The sequence below is a fragment of the Mycteria americana genome, chromosome 13 (genome assembly GCF_035582795.1).
Source record: "Mycteria americana isolate JAX WOST 10 ecotype Jacksonville Zoo and Gardens chromosome 13, USCA_MyAme_1.0, whole genome shotgun sequence".
Classification (NCBI taxonomy): domain Eukaryota; kingdom Metazoa; phylum Chordata; class Aves; order Ciconiiformes; family Ciconiidae; genus Mycteria; species Mycteria americana.
Genome location: NC_134377.1, coordinates 7,208,278 through 7,228,067, shown reverse-complemented (window position 1 = coordinate 7,228,067; position 19,790 = coordinate 7,208,278). Strand labels below are relative to the sequence as shown.

Genomic DNA, 19,790 nt, shown 5'->3' with positions numbered 1-19,790 from the left:
TCTTGCTTTACCATACCCACAGATCTTCAAACAACTAGGACATGTCTAGGACATTACTTAGCTCTAACAGAAGTGCACCAAATAATTCATAATTTTAAAAAACCCAAAAAACAGATTAAAACAATTTATGCCTCCTTTCTCCTTAAATTATGCATTTGGGTAGACTGTAAAAACTGGAAAGCAGAAGTAAATAGACACACAATGCAAAGCTCATGTAAAAATTATGTCCTCTGAGCTCATAATCTCCATCAAACTATATCACCGTACACAGTACTCAATAAATTTCATCATCATTTTATATCAACGTATTCCTACTGGACATATTTCTAGTAAGGAACAAAAGTTTGGACTCAGTGTAAATGACAAAAAAAAAAAACCAAGAAGCCATTTTTCAATTATTTTACTTAACACAGTTTTTAATCCTATTATTTAAAAGTTGGTTACAGGAAATTAAAATGACAACATTAAAATAACAACTGGTGATCCACAGTAAAGCTATCATCCAACAGTACCTTTTCATTTGTTATGTAACATTTGATTGTAATGAGATGCTCTCTCTTACTCTTTGATTATATTGGGTATAAAATAAGGCTGGACTGCTTCAGTGAGCTTGTCTGCATACATTTCATATCTACCAGTCATCTGGAAAAGAAAAATCAAAGCTTCAGTTCTTTTAGTGAGCTATGAAAGTACTTCAGTAGAAAATATTTATATCCACCATTTTTTTAAATGGGGACATATTATTTAATTGCACCAAACAGTAAAATCATAATTCACTCAAAATGCAAGACCTCCAGTGCCTTAGCACAAACTAATATACCTTTATAAAAGTACTCATATTGTGTTGCCTAAAACTATACTTCTACCCAAAAAAGAGTAGAAGTGCATTTCCACTCTAAAAAGTAGAGCTTTGAAACAAACACCTTCCTGCTTTGCAGCTCTCCTTCATTGACAGTCATGTCTGCTGACTAATTACTTAAGGCTATTTTGGTTATCCTGGATAGCTGAAAGTTGAATGTGAAAGGTGGACTGACTTTCTTATGCATCAACAGTATTCTCTTTTAAGTAAGTTATGTCAATGAAGGCAAAGGAGTGTCTCTGTAAGTATGTCTTCATATTACGTCCTTGACAACTGATGAACCCTGCTGCCAGCAATAAGTCTGCAGATGTGCCACTGATGGCATTTGGGTTGCTCTTACTTTATCCATTAATAATACGAAATATTATCATTGCTTTGGTTGATACAGTAAGCTAGGAGGCTGAAATATAGCACTTCATAGTGCACTATCCTCTTCTGAAGCGCACTGTCTACAACATTAGCTCCGAGAGGGGCGAACTACTTCCTTCTTGCTAAAGCATAATGAGGACAATTTGTTTAACTATTTTGCTGCTGTAAGTTTAGCAAAGACACTGTACTTAATGTCCCTTTCAGGCATCATTGAATGCAAATTGCAGTTACCAGAGCAGGTTAAATAGGTTCCTACTTGCTATCAAGGGTTTTCTGCGGTGGATAAACGATGACTTCATACTTCCTCATTCCCCTCATATCAAGAACTACCTCTGTCTTGGCCACAAATGAGAGGAAAAGGAAACAGATATCCCCTGTCATATAAACAAAAACCACAGCTGTGCCTTATGTGCAAAAAGATGAACAATAGCAATCCACACTATCAACATATAACTAAGGTGCTGAAAGCACAAGACTTGAGACTTGAAGACAACAAAACCCAAGCAATTCTATACAAAACAGCTAATGGTCAGTGTTTTGCTTTTACTGTTTGTTTTTCCTAATCAATACAATTGCTTTTGTTCAGATACCCCTACTAAGCTGTTATAAGCAATGCTCCATGTGTTTCCTGACACACTAAATCTCTACTCTACAATAAGGGCCTCAGATTTCGGTAGCAAAGCAAAACTAAATGCCCACCTGACTTAAAAAAACTGGGAATCTCTCAGCACAATTTAATTCCACTATGTCAACAACCATGTACCTACCACACGCATCTGTAAAATAACAAATGCAATTCTGTCCAGCAGACGACCTGAAATTACTTTTTGTCTTTAGTCCCTAAATATGGATTGGCAGCATTACCAAAGAAATTCAGCTCTAGCTAAGAAATGTCTATGTTTTAATTAAGAAGTTTATTCAGCATTTCAAATCCACAGAAAATTTGTATTTTTACATCAAATTGAAATAAAAACACATTATATATTGCACTTTATTGTAATGCACAAGGTGGTTCGAAATAAACCAGGCTCTATGAAATAAATGTCTGCTTGCAGTAATATTATGTGCAAAAATTGACACTCCTTGCAAATTATGACTTATTTTAAATACTAGATTATCACTGAAGAACCTACATATATTGTGACGGTTGCTAGCCAGGAGTTCTGGTCTATTTTGTTAGGATTCAAATCATCATGGTGATCTTCAGAGTGGATAGGAAAAAATTCTAGTCTCTAGCAGTACCGAGGACTAGAATGAAAGACCTGTCTCCACAAAAGCAAGCAAGACGTTTTCTTCATCAACAAAGCCTATTTAAGAAGTTGCCATCTCTTTTCTCCTTTTGCTTGCCTTCTTTGTTGTTCCAACAGAATATTTGTGGGGCCTGCCGTAAACTTGATCAGATTAAAAGAAGAAACTAGAGTGTGGTTTGTTCGTTTAAAAAAAAAAAAAATAAAAAAAATCTGGTCACTCCACTAAACCAGTATACAATATAGCACCCCACATAGCTTGTACTGGCACAACTGAAGGGTTAGCAAACCGCAGTGCTGAGGTGGCAATTTTTTAAACCAGCACTGCTGCTGGACAAATTAAATCAAATTACACCCTCAGGACAGATGATCCAAATTAGCTTTATCTCAGAATGCAAAAAAATAGTAATAAATGAGTTTGCTAAAGCCACGTGGAGAGGCTTGCAGTCATCTTAATCTGATTTAAATTAATTCAGAAATGTGTTAGGATGCTTCAGAGACGAATGTACACAGTTCCTTCTCCACAGCTTCAACATGTCCGCAAATTCATGGAGTTAACACTGTAAGAAGTTTGCACACAGAAAGTTCTCAGAAGCTCAAAGATTCCTGTGGTTTTGAGTTTTAACTAAATTTCACCAAAACTGACAAGTAAGGCCTATAAGAATATAAAGAACTACCATACCAGGTCGAATCAAAGGCCCACCTCAGCTCAGTGGCAAATGCCTATGTACCTTGCATAAGGAAACCACACACGCTTCCCCTAGAAGTCCTTGGAGCTCCTGGCAATCTGCACTTATGGACCAAAGGCTAAGGTTTTCATTTAAAAGCTACTGGCCCAGTTTCCCTGAATTTGGCTATTCCTTTTCTGAATCCATTTCTGCCTTTGGCCTCCAGAACATCCTGTTAAATTAGTTCAACAATTTAAGCTTTGGACTGTTAAAAAAAAAAAAAAGGCTGCCTTTTAACTATTGTAAGATTATATGATCATTATGAAAGCTTGTTTTTTCTAATATCACATGTAAGTTTGTTTCTTTATAAGCAGGCTTACCTTAAAATTCCATTTGTCACTGACTTGCCTGCAAAGATTTAGATCCATCTCTACCACCAGAAGTCCATCCTGAGTGCGAGAGAGCCCTGGGGTCCTACTGCCATCTGGTGCAGCTACGTAACTTGAGCCATAAAAATGGCCCAAGTCATGGTGTGCTTAAAGAAATTTTTAAGAAGCATGTAATGCCATCTGCAAATAAGTATACAACCTAACATGCAGTGTCCTGTAAAACCTGGCTCAATCTTGTGGTTGCTCATTCACTGTGCTTTAAGCAAGGTATCATCCTGAAGAGTCACAGCACGATCCTAAGGTAACTGCAGGTTTGAGCAGTAGTTACTTTCATGCACAGTACAACTTTCACATATACCGAATTAACAGGAAAAAACTCACTGCATTGCCTTTTAAATAATGCATTATTATGCTTTCCCATTATTAAGTCTCTGAACTAGCTTTGCTTTCATTGTTTTTTTATGTAGAATTTAAATGAATTCTAGTTGTCAAATCTTACATTTCCAGAACAGCTGACAGAGATGCACCCATTCAATTTTCAATACAAAGTCAGAAGTGAAAACACTGGGATTTGAGGCACGGAAAAAAAAATCTTACTTCCTACTGCACAACTCTGAGTTGTGCCAAAAGTCGGCTAGATCTGTGGTACTACTAAGCAATGGATACCACTGATCTTTTTGACGCAGCTGCTACAAACACTTAGCTCCAAAACTAGCTAGAAAAACCCGCTCAGGCCCACTCCAGATTAAGCCAGAAGCTGTCATGGTTGTCACAGGACAAATTATAGTGTTTCAACATAAAAGTGAAGTACATACAAGCAAATCTCATGCTCTTCTTTGAGAATGCTCTTCTTTGAGCATTCTCTTCTCTAACTTCCAGCAAATCTGTGAAACAGGGCAAAATGGCTTGGCCGGGGATTCAAGTTAGGGCTATTACTGTTAATAATCTTAAAAATACAAATAAAACATCATGCATGCACTGACAACACAGGCTAATTTGTGGGATTTCTGTCTTCCAGTCCTACAACTGCACTGACTCCAAAACTCTCAGTCCTCTGAAAGTATATAGAAACATTAGGTATGAACTTCTGGTGACCATACACCGTGGTACCACCACCTTTAACAGGAAGTGCTGCTTGTCTCCAGCTTACAAAACAGCAGTCTTAAGCAAGGCAGTTGCTAGCTACCATAGCTGTCACGGGATAGACACCTGCAGGAGAGCTATTGTTTCTTCAGACTTTCTAGTTAATTATTAGCAACCACTGAATGTGATTTCTGAACATACCTTTTCCACCATCTCCGGAAGTAAAGGCATTTTTGTAGTATTCCTGTGAAATAAGAGCAATCCGTAGGTGGCAGTATAATTCCATGTCATTCAAGAAATCCTTGCTAGTCTACCATATTTAGCATGGAAGTTTATATAAATCTATTAAGATTTTTTCTGGCATACTATCAGCACTGTCTGAAGGGAGTCATCAAAGGGGCCTAGTTTCTATGATGGACAGGCTAGAAAACAAGATCTTTTTGTATCACTGCCTGTTGCTCATACACTTTGGGGAACATGTCTCGTATCAGTTTCACAAGTCTAAAGAAGAGACATTTAACCAAACCCATCTTTGCAGATCACAAAAGAAGGCAAATGTATTCACATAACAGCAAGAACAAGACTGGATTTTTGCAGGGAACCTTATAAAAGAACACACATGTAGGGTATTTGGACTAATCTGAAAGCAAGAACGATCTATTGTGGTCAGTATTAATTTTCATTATAGAATTTCAGTGTCCAGAAAGAGGTATTATCTGTACAACAGCAACCAGTTGTGTACCACTGACTTGAGGATATATTTCATTTTCAGTCATTTTGGCTAAAAGAATACTGATTTCACCACAGAAACTAGGAGAATTAGCAAAAGGGTGGGTGCCTATTACAAAGAGAGCAATTCAACAGCAGGAAGCAGCTGCAACCAAAAAGTAGGCTGCCAGCAACAAGGCAGCTCTCAATTTCTTTATCACTGTCCATCTTCAAATCATATTATAAACACTAATACAGTAGTTATACAGTAGAGGAATCTATGCAGGCTAGTGCTATTCAGTTCATTACCTTGAATTAACTCATGCTACAATACCTAAATTATGAAATGAAATAACAAAATGAAGATACATACCGTTCCTACCCTGTTGATGGGACATGTAAAGCAGTGATTAGCTATGGCAGCATTTCTTGCTTCAATTGGCCACAGTGACTCGCTGCAATACACAAAAGAGGAGGAAGGTATTCACTGCTTGTCCACTTCAGAGCTGAATTTAGATTATGACTGTCTCGCACTGTACATTTTCTGTCAAAGACGACAAAGTTAGCTGCTAAGACTGATCTTGCTCTTACAATCAAAATCTCCCCACAGACACAGCCAAGCACTATAATTATTTTCTGCTCAAATATAATTATAAACAATTCTATCTGATAACCTGGTAAATATGGCTTTGTCATGGCAAAAAAAAGAGAAATAGTTAACACATCTCAAGATTTTCAAAGCAATTAAAGTGTAAAATGTTTTACTCTCCAAATTATGCAAAGGATTTATACATGTGCTTTCACATTCCATTAACTTTCAATATACAAAACATCATTCTGCAGCAAAGCTCTAAGAGATTCATACAAATTGCCTCCTTTTTTCCCCAAAATGGTCCAGGAGAGGCTTTTGCAACAGTGAATGAAAAAAAAAATTAATTACAGGAATAATAAAAAAATTAAAGGAAAAGAAAAATAAATTTCCACCAAAACCTCCTACTTCTGCTATTTCAACCACAGTTTTCATAGCACTTTCCAGTAAGTGATTTTCCCATGGTGGGTTAATGAAAAAGAAAGCACGTTTAACAAAAGCATCCCAATAACTTCCCAGTAATTATCTATTAAACCAGTCACTAAATTTACATAAAACCCAAGAACTGAGGAATAAAAAAATTCCTTCTCTTTTACAAGCCTCTACCTCTTTTCCAAAGGAGATTTCAATTCCAACTGATGTTTAAAACCAAAATAGTCTTCTTTTTATTAAATCGTTTGATACACAGGGATCAGATTAGTTAATAGGAGGTCTGGAAGTACTCAAGAGCTCCACAACAAAGCTGATACAATTTGTACGCTCCTGTGACAGCATGTACCTGCCAGTTTCTGAGTACCAAGGCAAGGTTGCAAGCATCTGACTCATTAATCTCCCAGTCAGACTCAAGAATCTTAAGAGATGGTCATTCGACTGATTGAAAGGACTTGGTTTATTGCCTCTTTTCTCAATTGCTTTGAGTCTAGCAGCCAGCTCTTCTAAAAAAAAGGGATTTTATTGAAAAGCTCCAGCAAATTACAATTTCACAGAAGAAGAGAAACAGGAAAAAAAGGCTATAGCCAAGAAGCGACCAACCCCAGAGACAGTTTTTACATGGGCCTCAAGAGTCCTCTTCTTGCAATAAAATTATATGCTTAAAAACAACCAAACGAAAGCCAATAATTAGGAGAGCCTGAAGCACCCAGAGTACCAATGAAGTGCTGTATGACAACAGGGTAATTTCTGTTTGCTCTCCTGTTAATGGGCTGTAAGTGGACAAACATCACAAATATTCTACTAGTAGTGACATAAATGCCCCAAAAGCATTGTGTTTTCATTCAACTCTTTTCAAAGGACATTTTCCAACATTACGCAACCTAAATTATCTTTTATACCAAAAACTATTTGAGGCAGTTTGAATGACAGAATACTGCATCTAACTTACAGTTCTACTCTCCAGGTTTGTAAATACATGGTTCTCTGCATCTGAACTGGCTATGGGTATGAAAATTTTATGCCTCTAATCTGTTTTTCTCCATTTCTACCCTACTATGAATGCTCAATGTCCTCAGAATTTTCTAGCTGGTCAGCAACAAGAATTGGATGAATATTCTTGGACCTTGTTACAGAGACAGCAAAACTCCAGATTTACATTAAAGAGGTAAAGAGAGGGGATTGGGTGAACCCTGAAGAAATGGAAAATGCTAAAAAAAGATATTCCTCTTACACTTCTAACTCTTCTGCCATCTTGTATACCCAGTTAGCAAGTCTATATTGCCTGAACATTTCATACATTAAGGTTTACAAAACTGATACTGGAAAAAATCTCTTCCTCTAGGTTTAAAGAAATAAAAATGAAAGCATTCTGCAATTAGTCTACACCACAAGCCCAGCTGAAGGGAGAGAAGAGAAATGAGAAAGAATTTTTAGTATTGTAAGAGATCAGTAGGTCTTTTTTTTTTGTTTGCTACTGGATATTATACTTCTATTACAATATCATCAGTAACAATGAAATATGCTCCTGTTAGCTTCCTAAAATTTATCTTTGGAGCTGGAAACTCAAAGACAGTTGAGCTAGCCCAAAATACAGCTTTTCAACTTAAAAAGGAATGTTTTTTTTCCAAAGCACTCTGCAAAGCCAGACTTTCCCTGCCACCCTGTACAAAGCTAACCACTTATGCTGATAAGGGTTAAAAATATTAATATTTTTAATTAAGCATAAACTACCATCACTTCCTCAGTCATATGTATGTAAACATTATACAATACTAAATTACTTTTCAGAGCCTACTGTTATCAGGAGAAAAAAAAAAAAAAAAGAAAAAAAAAAAAAGAAAAAGCACAGTTGTTCTATCATGTGTTAAGCTGATGTGTAGACACATTCCGGAATCCCACACCTCAATTTACAGTCTAATTTGGAATTTGAAAGTATTGAATAGTACAGCAAAGAACAGAATACAATGAGTATGAAAGGAAGGCATGGTGACTTTGTCAAGAAGAGTGGTATACAGAACCACTGAAACCATTTCTACCAGGTTTCTACCTAAAGAAAGGGCCCCCATCGGCCCCAGAGAAATACAGTTATTTTGCATCACATTATAGTATCCCAAGCAATACACAGCCTGTGTCAGATGATGCTTTGGAAGCACAGCACAGTCAAAGGTTATTATACTAAAACGTGACTGATGCTGATAATGTAGAGGCAAAGAATATTCAAGATCTAATCCACAAATTAATCATTATGGGCTAGCTAAGAAGTGTATTTTCTTAGCTCACTGAGCTGGTTTTCTTTTTTCTTTTAGGAAGTCAAGTCAGTAGGGTGCAATTAATGTCAATCTGCAGATGATTGATCTCAAGGGAAACAGTTTACACTGGTTCAGTCTGGTTCAAGAGGCCTGATAATCACAAAATTGCCAACAGTTAAAAAAAAAATTGTTTCTGAGAAAAGGGTTTCTCAGCTTGGCTCTGAAAACTGCAATTTGATACCATACTTATTGGCTCCTAAGTGGACAATGCAAGCTGGCAAGCTAAGCCTGAATGTAAATTACTACTGCCTATCATAAAACAAAAATATTACATAGATAATCCAAATAAACTCTCATTAGTTTTCAGAACACCAGCTGGACACTGGTTAACTCTGTCTCAGAGACAAAAGACCTGCAGATGGACAACTAAAGTTCTGGAAGATAATTAGTGACTATGAGCAGACTGGTAGCCCAAAACTCCAGATGGAGAAGAATGCGGATTCCTTCACGAAGGCAAAACAAGGAGGTGATACCTCAGGTTCCAAGACCTCAGCAAGGTGCCCCAAAGTGCCAGTGAGGGGCTCAGAGGTTCACTTAACTCAGAAAGCATGCAACAGCCTAAATAAGTTTGTATTTTACCTGAGTGTTCCAATAGTGGCTGAAGGGTTAAAGATGATCTCTGCTCCATTCATACTAAACATGAGCCAGTTCAGAGGGTGATGGCGCCCATAGCAGATATTCACAGCAATCGTTCCAAACTGTGTCTGAAACACTGGGTGTCCTGTATTTCCTTCCATATAGTAAGTAGACTACAAACAAAAGAAACAAAAAACCACAAATGCAGACCTCTTAAAAAAGTGAAAAGAAATGCCTCCAACACTGCTTTGACACTTCCCAATTTCTGATTACCAGCTTCAAGTCATTACACCGTGAGAGGGGACAACACCTTTCATTTAGTACATAGCTGCACTGTAACGGATATATAGCAAAAAGTGGCACGCTCAGGCTGCTGAGATCAAATTCAAGCCCCTTTCTGTACCCCTTCACTCATACTACACCTAAGCACTGTCTGACTTTGACATAAACACTTCTATTAATACTAGAAACTTCTACAGAAGGTTAAGAGAGATCCACAAAGGTGCCAAACTTTAGGCACCTCTCTTAGTACTTTCACCACGTAAGAAAGTTTTCCTAAGTCATCACAATCCTCTGATTCTGATTAGAGAGAGAGATGATGAACACTGTTTAAAGAACACCAAATTCCTTTACATTCACCTGTTATGTAGTGAATGCTATAAGGAAATGTCAGTGTATAGCTAAAATTGGTTATTTAAATTTCCTATATGCCTATTGCTCTAAACAAACAGAAGCCTTGAAACTACCACCAGGAAAACCACAGGATAAATCTAGAGAACACTCCTTAAAGAAACTGGAGCCAACTGTTGGCTTAAAAGATCCCATTAACCATATGCTGCGAACTTTCCTCTTATCACATCAAACATTTCTAAACAATTAGAAATGCACTGGTTCCTGGAAAAGGCACTAGTGAAGAGAAGGATAGGGCACTGCTAACAGCTATCAAGAGAGACAAACATTCACAGAGATACTCTACATGAAATGTACAGAAATAGTTCTTCCCAGATACAAGAAAAGGGTATGTGTGGAGTCATTGACAGTTGGCCGTTTAGTGCTCAGTGGTAGTCAAAAACCCAAGAAAATCTCAGACATCAACAGGAAGGATCTTGAAACGTAACAGAAAACATAGTTTTGATGGTTTATAAGAATTCTGTGTGCCCATGGCTTGAGTACTCTGGGCAATTCTAGCGCCTGCATCTCAATAAGGATATACTAGAGATGGAATAAGCAAAGGCAACTGAAACAATGAAGGGGATGGGGCAGCTCCCTTGTGAAGAGCAACTAAAAAGGCTCTTCAAACTGCAGACAGAAGGTCGAGGGCGATGTTATGAATGAGATTTACAAAATCACAAAGGCAGTGGATAAGATGAATACAGAAATCCCGCAGCAGCAGCAGTAGTGGGTATTGACTGAAATTACACTCTTGTACCTGTTTTCAACCTAAGTAACTTTTTTCATGCAGCAGGCAGCGCACTTCTGAAATATGCTTCTTTGTGAAAGCAGGTATTATCACCAGGTTCAGAAGGGATTAGACAAAATCACTGATAAAAGAACCACAGATAAGAAACAAAATGGACAGGAACATGCCACCCAACATCCCTAATACAATGACTGTGGAGAACAAAAGTTGCAGAGTGGCCATACTTATTCCTAATAGTACCTTTTTGTGATGATCTCAGAGACAGAAAAGCAAGGTACATAATCCACCAGCCTGACCCAATGGGGCGTGCCTCTTATCATATAAGAAAGGTGCGTTGTAAAACAATTCCCTTTTTATTGAAACTATCTGTCCTTTGTAACAACCACTGCCATTGGTCTTGAAGGAAGCAGAACCACATCAGGCCTAAAGCAAGCACAGCTACAGCTGGGGAACAAACTAGGGCCTCATCTAAGGGTAGCAGAACGGCATGATAGATACAGGGGGATCACCTTCTGGAACCACAAAGGACTAGAGGCTCAGTATGTCCAGTAAATGTGACGTCTCATGTTTCTTATTTATTATCAGGTCTCATGAATTTGCACAGTCCCTTGGGCACGGATTTCATCTCCTTTCATGTCTGTAGAGAGCACACCACGTGTTGGGCACTCACACAATCCTTTTTCAAAACAATTCCACTGATTGAGTATGTTTCCATTTTTTCTTCTATTCTCAGTTTTCTTTTATTACAATAGGAGAAGAAAAACAAAAATGCTGTTGCTTCAGGGAATTCATCAGTTCTTATTTCTTTATTCCTCACCAGAGGTCACAATCATCTCCACAGCAACAAACTGTGATGTCTCAAGAAGGATTGATTTTTGTTTATTTATATGCCCTCCCACACATGGCTGAATAGGTTACAGACCAGTCTCTTTCCCCTTTCCATTTAGTTCGCACCAATTCAACAAGGATGATTTTAACAAAGCTCCTTTCCCTATCTGCTCTACAGAGACAATCCACAAAAAATAATTTCAAATTCAACCCTTCCTTAGGGGTTAACTTTGTTGGTAAAGAAAACAACATGAACATAATCCTTCCCTGTGGTCTTGGTGGTTTCTAAAGTTCCTCTATCAGAATTGCTCAGCTCAGAAGAATGGACTTAATGCTTTGCTAACAAAACTAGTTAAAAAGACAGCACTGTTTTGGGTAAACACTACTTGCTCTTATAACGAGGTAGATACAACAAGAAATGTCAAATCATTATAGTATACCTGCAAGATATACATAGATTTTTTTTGTGGGAATTCTGGCATTTCGGATTATAAGAACTAACTCCTTTTAGGAATTATACAAAACACTTAATGAAACTCTATTTATACTTCACATGGAAAAGTAAAAATATTTTCTTTTTTTAGGTGCCTTTCATTACAGTTTCATAGCTGGAAACAAGAAATTTCCTGGAATCTGTTGATGCTCCACAAAGACTGTCTGGAAAACTGAAAGACATCATATTTTAGCACAAGCAACAGGAATTTATTTTTTGTTTGATTAGACAAGGAACAAATCAAGAATATGGAAAGTAACCAAAATTCATTTTTATTAGTCCTTGTATTTTATATGGGTTTGTTAGTTACTGTTTTGCTAGCTAAAAGACAGATCCAATAAAATAATATTAAATACCAAAATAATTGTTAAAGATAGAAGTCAACACCAGTGACTGACAGGCCTGTGCCAGGAATTCATTGCGTAGAAACCTATTAACAGCCTCCTCTGAAGAAACACAAACCAGTCTGATCAGGTCTGGAAGCCCAGGTCAAAACTTCCAGAGGTCTTTGAACACAAAGTTTCAAGACACAAAAAACCTTCTAAAATTAATAAAAAAACAGTTTGGATTCTGAAGCCTCAGTTGAGTGACTGGAGCATTTGGACAGGGAACAAAAGCAACTGCAGGTATATCGCCCCCAGTGCTTAGAAGAAACGCCTCTGTTAATTACTCACTCTAGCTGACAAGGAGAGATTTAGTTAGGTAAGACAATGTATTTTTAGACTTTGGTTAATTTTTAATCCTGATCTTTCTGCTTGTGATAATTCTATGGATGGATAAACACATTTCAGATCTACCAGTTTTCTTCTGACATTGCCTTTACTACCAGTCCAGTTTCTGAAGCTGATTCTGAAGGATGGCCTGAAAACTTCTGGGGGCTTCAGTGGAAGTAATGTGATTAGTAAACAGAAGATTCCGTAAACTAGCTATTCAGTCAGAAGCATAATGAATTAAGGGATTCTGCTCAAAGAAACATGAGCAAAAGAACTGTCATTACCAAGACAACCTCACAGAGAAACAGAGATCAAGACCACAAATAATGCTCACACCTGAATCATGTAACAATTGCCTTCCAAATTAAAATAAATTCAACATGCACACGTGCAAAAGCTATCTGAGCCAATCACGCACAATTAACATAAAAGCTGTGACTTACAGAATTCTGTTTTGAAGATCCTCGATACTTCTGTAGTTTCCATCAGGCCAAGGAAGAGCACATGACAAAGACTCAATGTTACTTGTCCTTTAAGAGTCATCACTCTCTATGCTTGATAAACTAACTTACTATAATTTCACCTGAGACAAACTGATTTGACACTTAATGAACCACATTTTTTAGAAATACATTACATTTCCTGCCAATATGACTCTGATACAACACATGCTGACACAAACAAGAGCTGCAAAGTAAGACTAGCTTGATAATCACAATACTGCATCTTACCTCATTGAAATCTCCAACCCTTGGAATGTGATTTTTCCTACTTTTGCCAAGGACAGCTCCAGAATTAGAAATGACCACTGCAGCGTTCCACAGAGTTCCCCCATGTATTTCATCTCGCTCCAGGATTGGAGATACCACAACCATATTGTATTTCTTTGCCAGCTATACAAATGAAGACAATTCTTCTATTATCCACAAGCCTCAGTAATTATTTTCATTTTTTGTTCATAAAGAAGGATTAAAAAAAAATTTTCATCTGGTACATTACTCTGACTGTTATCAAGGGCTGATGCTAAAACCCATGCTGGCATGTCCACAACACCACAGTTTCTTCATCAAAGATGGAAACATCACAGAGAGCTTTCCACCTGAATCCTTCAACTAAAAATGCAAGGTACCAACAAGAAAAAAAAGGATCCTAACAGCAATTGTCAAACTACAAAGCCAACCTCTATCTATTCACAGGTATAAGAGGAAAGAGACCCCATCCCATTCCTTCATTCTGGTATACCACACGAGTGGTATACCAGAATGAAAGACACCATGGCTAGCTGAAAACATTTAAAAAAAAAAAAAAAAAAGAAATGTAAAACAGCATCACATGTTAACTATAAATGTTAAATAACATAGACGTGAGTGAAAAATATAGCAACTTCTGACTGCCAGTTTACTAGCACATTCTCTTTGCACAATCACTTCTCTTTCTTTTATTTCTCCAAACTTCCATACTGTCATTAATTCCATAGTGAGAAGCAACACATACATGCCCTAGATCAGACTGAAGATACTATGCTGTCTACAAAAGCTTAATAGATTAGTGCATATCTGGGCAAATTTGACATTAAATCAGTCTTTTGTTGCTTCAATCACTTGTAAAAGAAAATAGCTGAAATCCCTTATTAAAAAAAAAGTTGTCAGAAACCAAAAATAAACTCTGCCACCCTTGCCATCAACAGTCTCTGGAAAAATAAGAGCTAGACAATAACAAACCTCCTTGGGTCCATAAAAAGCCCCCTACATTTTGTGTCATTTCACAAGGAGATGCAAAAGATTTGTGTGAAAGTTCCCTGTTCAGAAAAGGCTAGCTATTCTTCTCCTCACACCTTCATACAAGCATTGTTTAATGCTAAACTGTTCAGGCAAGAAACACCTTTTAAATGGAAATTGGAAATATTTATATGAAGAATCGTTCTTCCCCTGTAAAATTCAGGAATCGTTAAATGGGCAGTTTCATATGCCTTCCATGGTACAAGGCAGTCTATCAATGCAAAGTAGTTTAAAAAGTAAATATTGAGCACAGTTGTCCATTTCTACTTCACTCACTGCCATAATATTTGTTAAACAAGGTGAAAACTTATTTTTTATTATTTCAGTTTTTTCAATGGTACAAGACCGATACATAAGGAAGAAATCCATGCTAATCAGTGGCAGTTATGGGCTTGGGTTGGAAGCTGGATGTGGGAGTTTGTTTTGCTTGGTTGGTTTTTTACCTCTTGACAGAATTTTGTTGTTGGCCCATCCTCTGCTGACTCAGCAAATTCAGTCCAAGGAAGCTTCTCTCTTGTACAAAAAGCAAAGGGCATGGCTGGAAAACACCAATGCAAGACAAAATTTACAAGAATGTTCATGTCGCTCAAGAAATACACACTGTTTGCATGAATACAGCTAAAAAATTAAACACTTAAGAATGATTCACCTGTTTTCCTTGTTTAAAGGCAAAAGCTATTTAAAAATATTTTTAGCAAGGGCAAGGAGTTTTGCCCCACACAGAGCAAAGTAGAAGAGAAAGAATTAACTTAGTAAAGTCTTAAAGGAGGTAAAAATACAAAATACGCCTCAGTCACTAGTGTACACTTTCTGTGAATAACCTGTTTTCATAACTCGGGCCTTCATTTTGGTTTTCACCTCTATTAAGCCTCAAAGACTCCATTTTAATTAAAATTAGATTTTTAAAATTTTAATATCTGTCTAGAAAAAACCCAAAGTTTTAGAAGAAAGAAAAAATGAGGAAAGGATCATGAAGGATGACAAGAAGAAGGAACACACCTAGAAATATCATTGTTGCAGCATACACCAGTCTTCAATGTAACAGACTTCACATACAGCTTCCATACAATTCTGCTAATTAAGACTCTTTGTTTTCTCCTTTAGAAAGCACATCAGTAAAGTCAACTGTTGTATCTTGGAATGTCTCTGCTGTTTGCTTACAAGACATACTTCTAGTACAGGATACTTGTTAAAATAGAAGGAACTTGACCTCTGACAACCTAGAAAGAATCACAGAAAATACTCACTCCAAGCCTCCTGGAAACAAACTATGTTGACCCCACATATTGCAGCTACTTCCACAATCTCCTCAATTCGTCTGTGCAGTGCAGCCACCTGATTGAGAGAAGTGTCACACTATAAAAAAACTGTATGTTCTAACTTACTTGTATATTAATAGCCTGGTTTTACAAGCTTTGTACACATTAAATTTATCTTGTTCTATACTTAGTCCCATTGCTTTCAGGGGGAATACCTCAAGAAGTTATCATCCCTCAGCACTGATAATAGAAAGAGTTAGATACAGATTTTTAAAAGCATTTAGACACTGAAAATAGAGAAAGCAATCCAATGGAGTTCTAATTCCATGCTTACAACATTTAAATATATGGCAACTCATTGCTGACTGACTTGCAAATAGCTAAAAATCTTAACAGAATCAGCAAAAATTATTATTTTGCTGCTCATCGTAAACAACCTACAGAACGATGTTAAGTAAACATGAATTCAAAGTCAAGTACTCAGAATCTTAAAATATGAGGTAAGGACAGTCCACTTCCTTGGTTATCTCCAAATCCTGCTCAGACACATGGATCTTGGACACCCTCTAGAAGTTAACTCCAAACTATTTTCTCTGTCCAAAGAACTAAATAGATTATTACCAAGAAAAAAAAAACATCAAAGCATTTATTAATTAGTTAAAAAACATTGTTTCAAAGTACTTTTCTCTTGAGTATTCTACTTAAAAGATAAGCATAGGTGCAGCACTTTGCATTGATACTTTCAGGTATCAATAAAGAAAAAAAAAAAGATGCAAGACAAGTCAACAGTGACCTATGAACTCAACAACTGTACGCTGATTTACAGAAATAGTTAACTAGTTATTTATAAGGTAAAATCATTAATATAACTGGTAGTCTTTTTAACAGATGCTACAAAGAATCCACAAACTTGATCCATATACTGAACTAATTACTTGCATCTGTGACAGGTAATCTTTCCAAAACAAATTACCTCAGAAATGTCCTGTCCTGTCACTGTGCAAAACTACAACTCCAGGAGATTTTATAAATGTGGTATTTTCTTTCACTTTTTTAAAGCTACTTTTAGGAGGCTATTTCTATATATGTCACCTCATTGCTTTTGTGTCCAAGATGTTAGGAGATGATGGTCACCTTGTAGTAAGATTTGCTTTAGTGCTGTACAAAAATAACGAACACAGCTTTATTAATCTGTGTTTACTCTAATGCATTTTCCTATAATGCAACATTTCTCAATTAAGCAAGAACTGCACCTGTGGTTTCCACAGGTTGCCATCTCTTTTGATTTCAAGTAAATGATTCTCCGTTTCATTTTAGAGGCAAAGGATTTTCATGTACAAAATCAGTGACAAAATATTTAGCTTTGGAAAAACCGCAAACAGGTTGGGGAATTCACTAGGTAAACACAACACAAGAGCTGTTTCTGAGAAACAATAAAACTCAATGTTTCATTAGAATTTCATACAGTATGCTGTATTAAGATAGTGATGGGTCCTACACTGCCAGACAATCAGCAGACATTTCATGACGGAGTTTCTAACATCAACAACTGAAGCATGTTATTTCTCAATCCAGTAGAAGAGGAGTTACACACAAACGGCCCAGATCCCAGTTTGTGTACCTGGACTGCCACAGCTGTGTCTGTGGGAAGTGGAATTTTATTTTGTACCAGTCCTACTCGAACAATACGTGGCCTTCTCAATTGCTCTGGAGCAGCTTCAAATCCATAGCCCTGTAGCTCAAAATCTCTTTCCTGAGCTGCTGATAGAGCAGCAGCCGGCAAATTAAGTTTTCTGGATTGAACAGGAAACAAAGACATTTCAAGATGAGATGTTCTCCTTTTCTGCTCTGAACACCAGGACACATGCAAACCTCACTGCTCTCCATGGCAGCAAACTCCCAGCACCCACCTCTATAACCGTGACTTCCAGACACTATTACCTTGTTACAGAAATCAAGGAGCACCTACGTACAAACTTTCATCTGCCACCTCCAGATTATAAACACTTTTCCTCCAACATATTTTTCCTCATGTTAGATCCCCACTTTTCCAGCTCCCTCACCCCGAAGCCACGACCTCCCCAGCCCCCCTCAAAACTCAGGTCTTTCATTCCAGTCAGCCACCTTCTCATACGACCTCTCTACCGCCCTGCTTCCCCAACTTGGATTACCTCCAGTTATCTCACCACAGCCTAACCTCACCGCAGTACCACAAGTACCACAGGACCTACCCTTCTTCCTCCTTCCAGCCTCCCCCTGCATCCTACGCACCCCTCCTCAAGCTGACTCCTTACGCCTCACTCCCGGGCTGGGCATCCAGACCGAGGGAGAGGAGGGAGACAGGACGGGACACGACCTGCCCCGCGGGGGAGAGGGAGGCGAGCCCGTCCTAGCAGCGCACCTTGCCTCGCCCCCGTAGAGGATCCGCTTCACCTCGGCGAGATCCTCGGGCGGGATGTGCTGCTCCAAGCATGACTCCAGCGACTCCAGGCCTCCCGCCATGGCGCAGCGCGGGAGGGGACGAGGCGAGGCGCGCAGACGGCTGGGCGCGCGCTGACCGTTACGCGGGCGCGCGCTGACCGTTAGGCACGCGCGCGCCTCCGCGAACTTTACCCCCGGGCGGCCCCCGGCGGGACACGCCCCTTTCTCCTCAGAGGGGCTTTGGCGGGCGCGGCTCAGCCCCGGGGCTGCGAAGGCGCTGGGCCGTGGCGGCCCGGGCGCGGAGCGGTTTGGGCGCAGAGCCCGGGGGGCGCAGGCGGCAGCAGTAGGGCCGGTCCCCGCAGGGCTGGTTGGGTTGTGTGCCCTGTGCTCTGGTGGCTAACCTTGAGCTGCCCCAAAGGGTTAAAGAGGCATGGATGTGGCCGTTCCTGGCTTTCCTGGCTACTTGCCACTTCTGGACCAAGTCCTCAGCCTCAGAAATAACTCATCTAAAAGCGGAACATCTTTAGGAGCTTTTTACAACGATACCATTCAACAACAAGTCTTAGAAATAGGGAAGTCATAAAATGGCAATGGTTTTCACAGATACGCATTTTAGTTGCAATAAGACTTGGAACAGGGGCCAGTAATAAAAAATAAGTTTGTCTTCAACATGGATTTGAGGCCCTGTATAATTGGGAATTCATCCCAAAACCAAAGTTAATGCCAGTCAGGATCAAATTAAGACCTTGATTTGGGACAAAGAAAAGTGTATCTCAATAAAGGGTATTTCTTTCTGCAGGTACCAAGTGGACACCCTGTTTAAACCAGTTATTCCCACCAAACTATTGGCTGTGCCTTTTGCTTCAAGATGCAACTGAAATTCAGAACGTAAGCGCTTCATTTGAATGAGAAAACCAGTTACCAAGTCCAGGGATGGCTGCACATGTCTAAATATATCACACCGAGTTTAAGCACTGGTTTATGTGTATTCTGGAGGATGTAACAACATTCAGCACTTAGCAGCTGCAGTTGTTAGGTATTTTGAGTTAAATATTAAGCCTTTTAGGCTAAATAAAAAAAGAATGTCAGGGAGAGAGTGTCTAATATTTAACTATAAACAGAAAGTGTCCAGGGATAGTCTGGTTTCATCAAGGCATTTTGAGATACGTGATTCTCTCGCTCTAATCCACCCTTTTTAACCCAAGAAGTTGCAGTGATGCTCTGTACGCCAAGTGCACCGGGGCAGACGCGCTGCTCTGCTGCTTTGTTAGGAGCAGGAACTCTTTGGAGTAACTCCTAAAGAGCGGACTGACTCCTTTAGACAGCAATCAGGAAAATCCTTTAATCTTTGGGGGATTTTTCAAGATAAGCTAAAAGTAGGGATGATAGTATGCTATAAAACAAAAATGGTGACTACGAAGGAGAAGAAAAAAGCCATCGTCTGAAAGGAAGGAACTTTTAAAAAGTCTGGATAGCTAGTATATTGCGTAAGTATTTGCCCTGTACTCATCAGTGTAGCATCTCCCTGTTCATGACCAATGGCCTAAAAACATGTTCTTAGGAATTATTTTCCTTTCCCAAACATATTTCTAAAGGGCAATAATAAGCAGTGACTGATACTGACATGGTATTTTTCATCTGATGATCCT

At 38.5% G+C, this 19,790-nt stretch overlaps 1 protein-coding gene across 1 annotated transcript; it reads right to left on the bottom strand.

Moving 5' to 3' along the window:
- Positions 1-416: 416 nt before the first annotated feature.
- UPB1 (beta-ureidopropionase 1) lies at positions 417-18,222 on the bottom strand. The gene is made up of 10 exons (XM_075516100.1): positions 18,122-18,222; positions 17,342-17,513; positions 15,709-15,796; positions 14,905-14,999; positions 13,415-13,576; positions 9,233-9,402; positions 5,697-5,778; positions 4,817-4,859; positions 3,524-3,678; positions 417-642 (listed from the first exon to the last, which is right to left on the bottom strand). The coding sequence occupies exons 1-10, from the start codon at positions 18,220-18,222 to the stop codon at positions 559-561; spliced, it is 1,152 nt and encodes a 383-aa protein (XP_075372215.1). The 3' UTR covers positions 417-558.
- Positions 18,223-19,790: the final 1,568 nt, after the last annotated feature.

What these genes read in the sequence shown, in the direction of transcription:
- UPB1 (XM_075516100.1), bottom strand. Translation starts at nt 18,222, where the DNA reads ATGGCGGGAGGCCTGGAGTCGCTGGAGTCATGCTTGGAGCAGCACATC. An exon ending in CTCTACGGGGGCGAGGCAAG is followed by an intron (nt 17,514 to 18,121) that starts GTGCGCTGCTAG and finishes TGTTCAATCCAG; the next exon opens with AAAACTTAATTTGCCGGCTG. An exon ending in GTGACAAATGGAATTTTAAG is followed by an intron (nt 643 to 3,523) that starts GTAAGCCTGCTT and finishes TTTCTTTTCCAG; the next exon opens with ATGACTGGTAGATATGAAAT.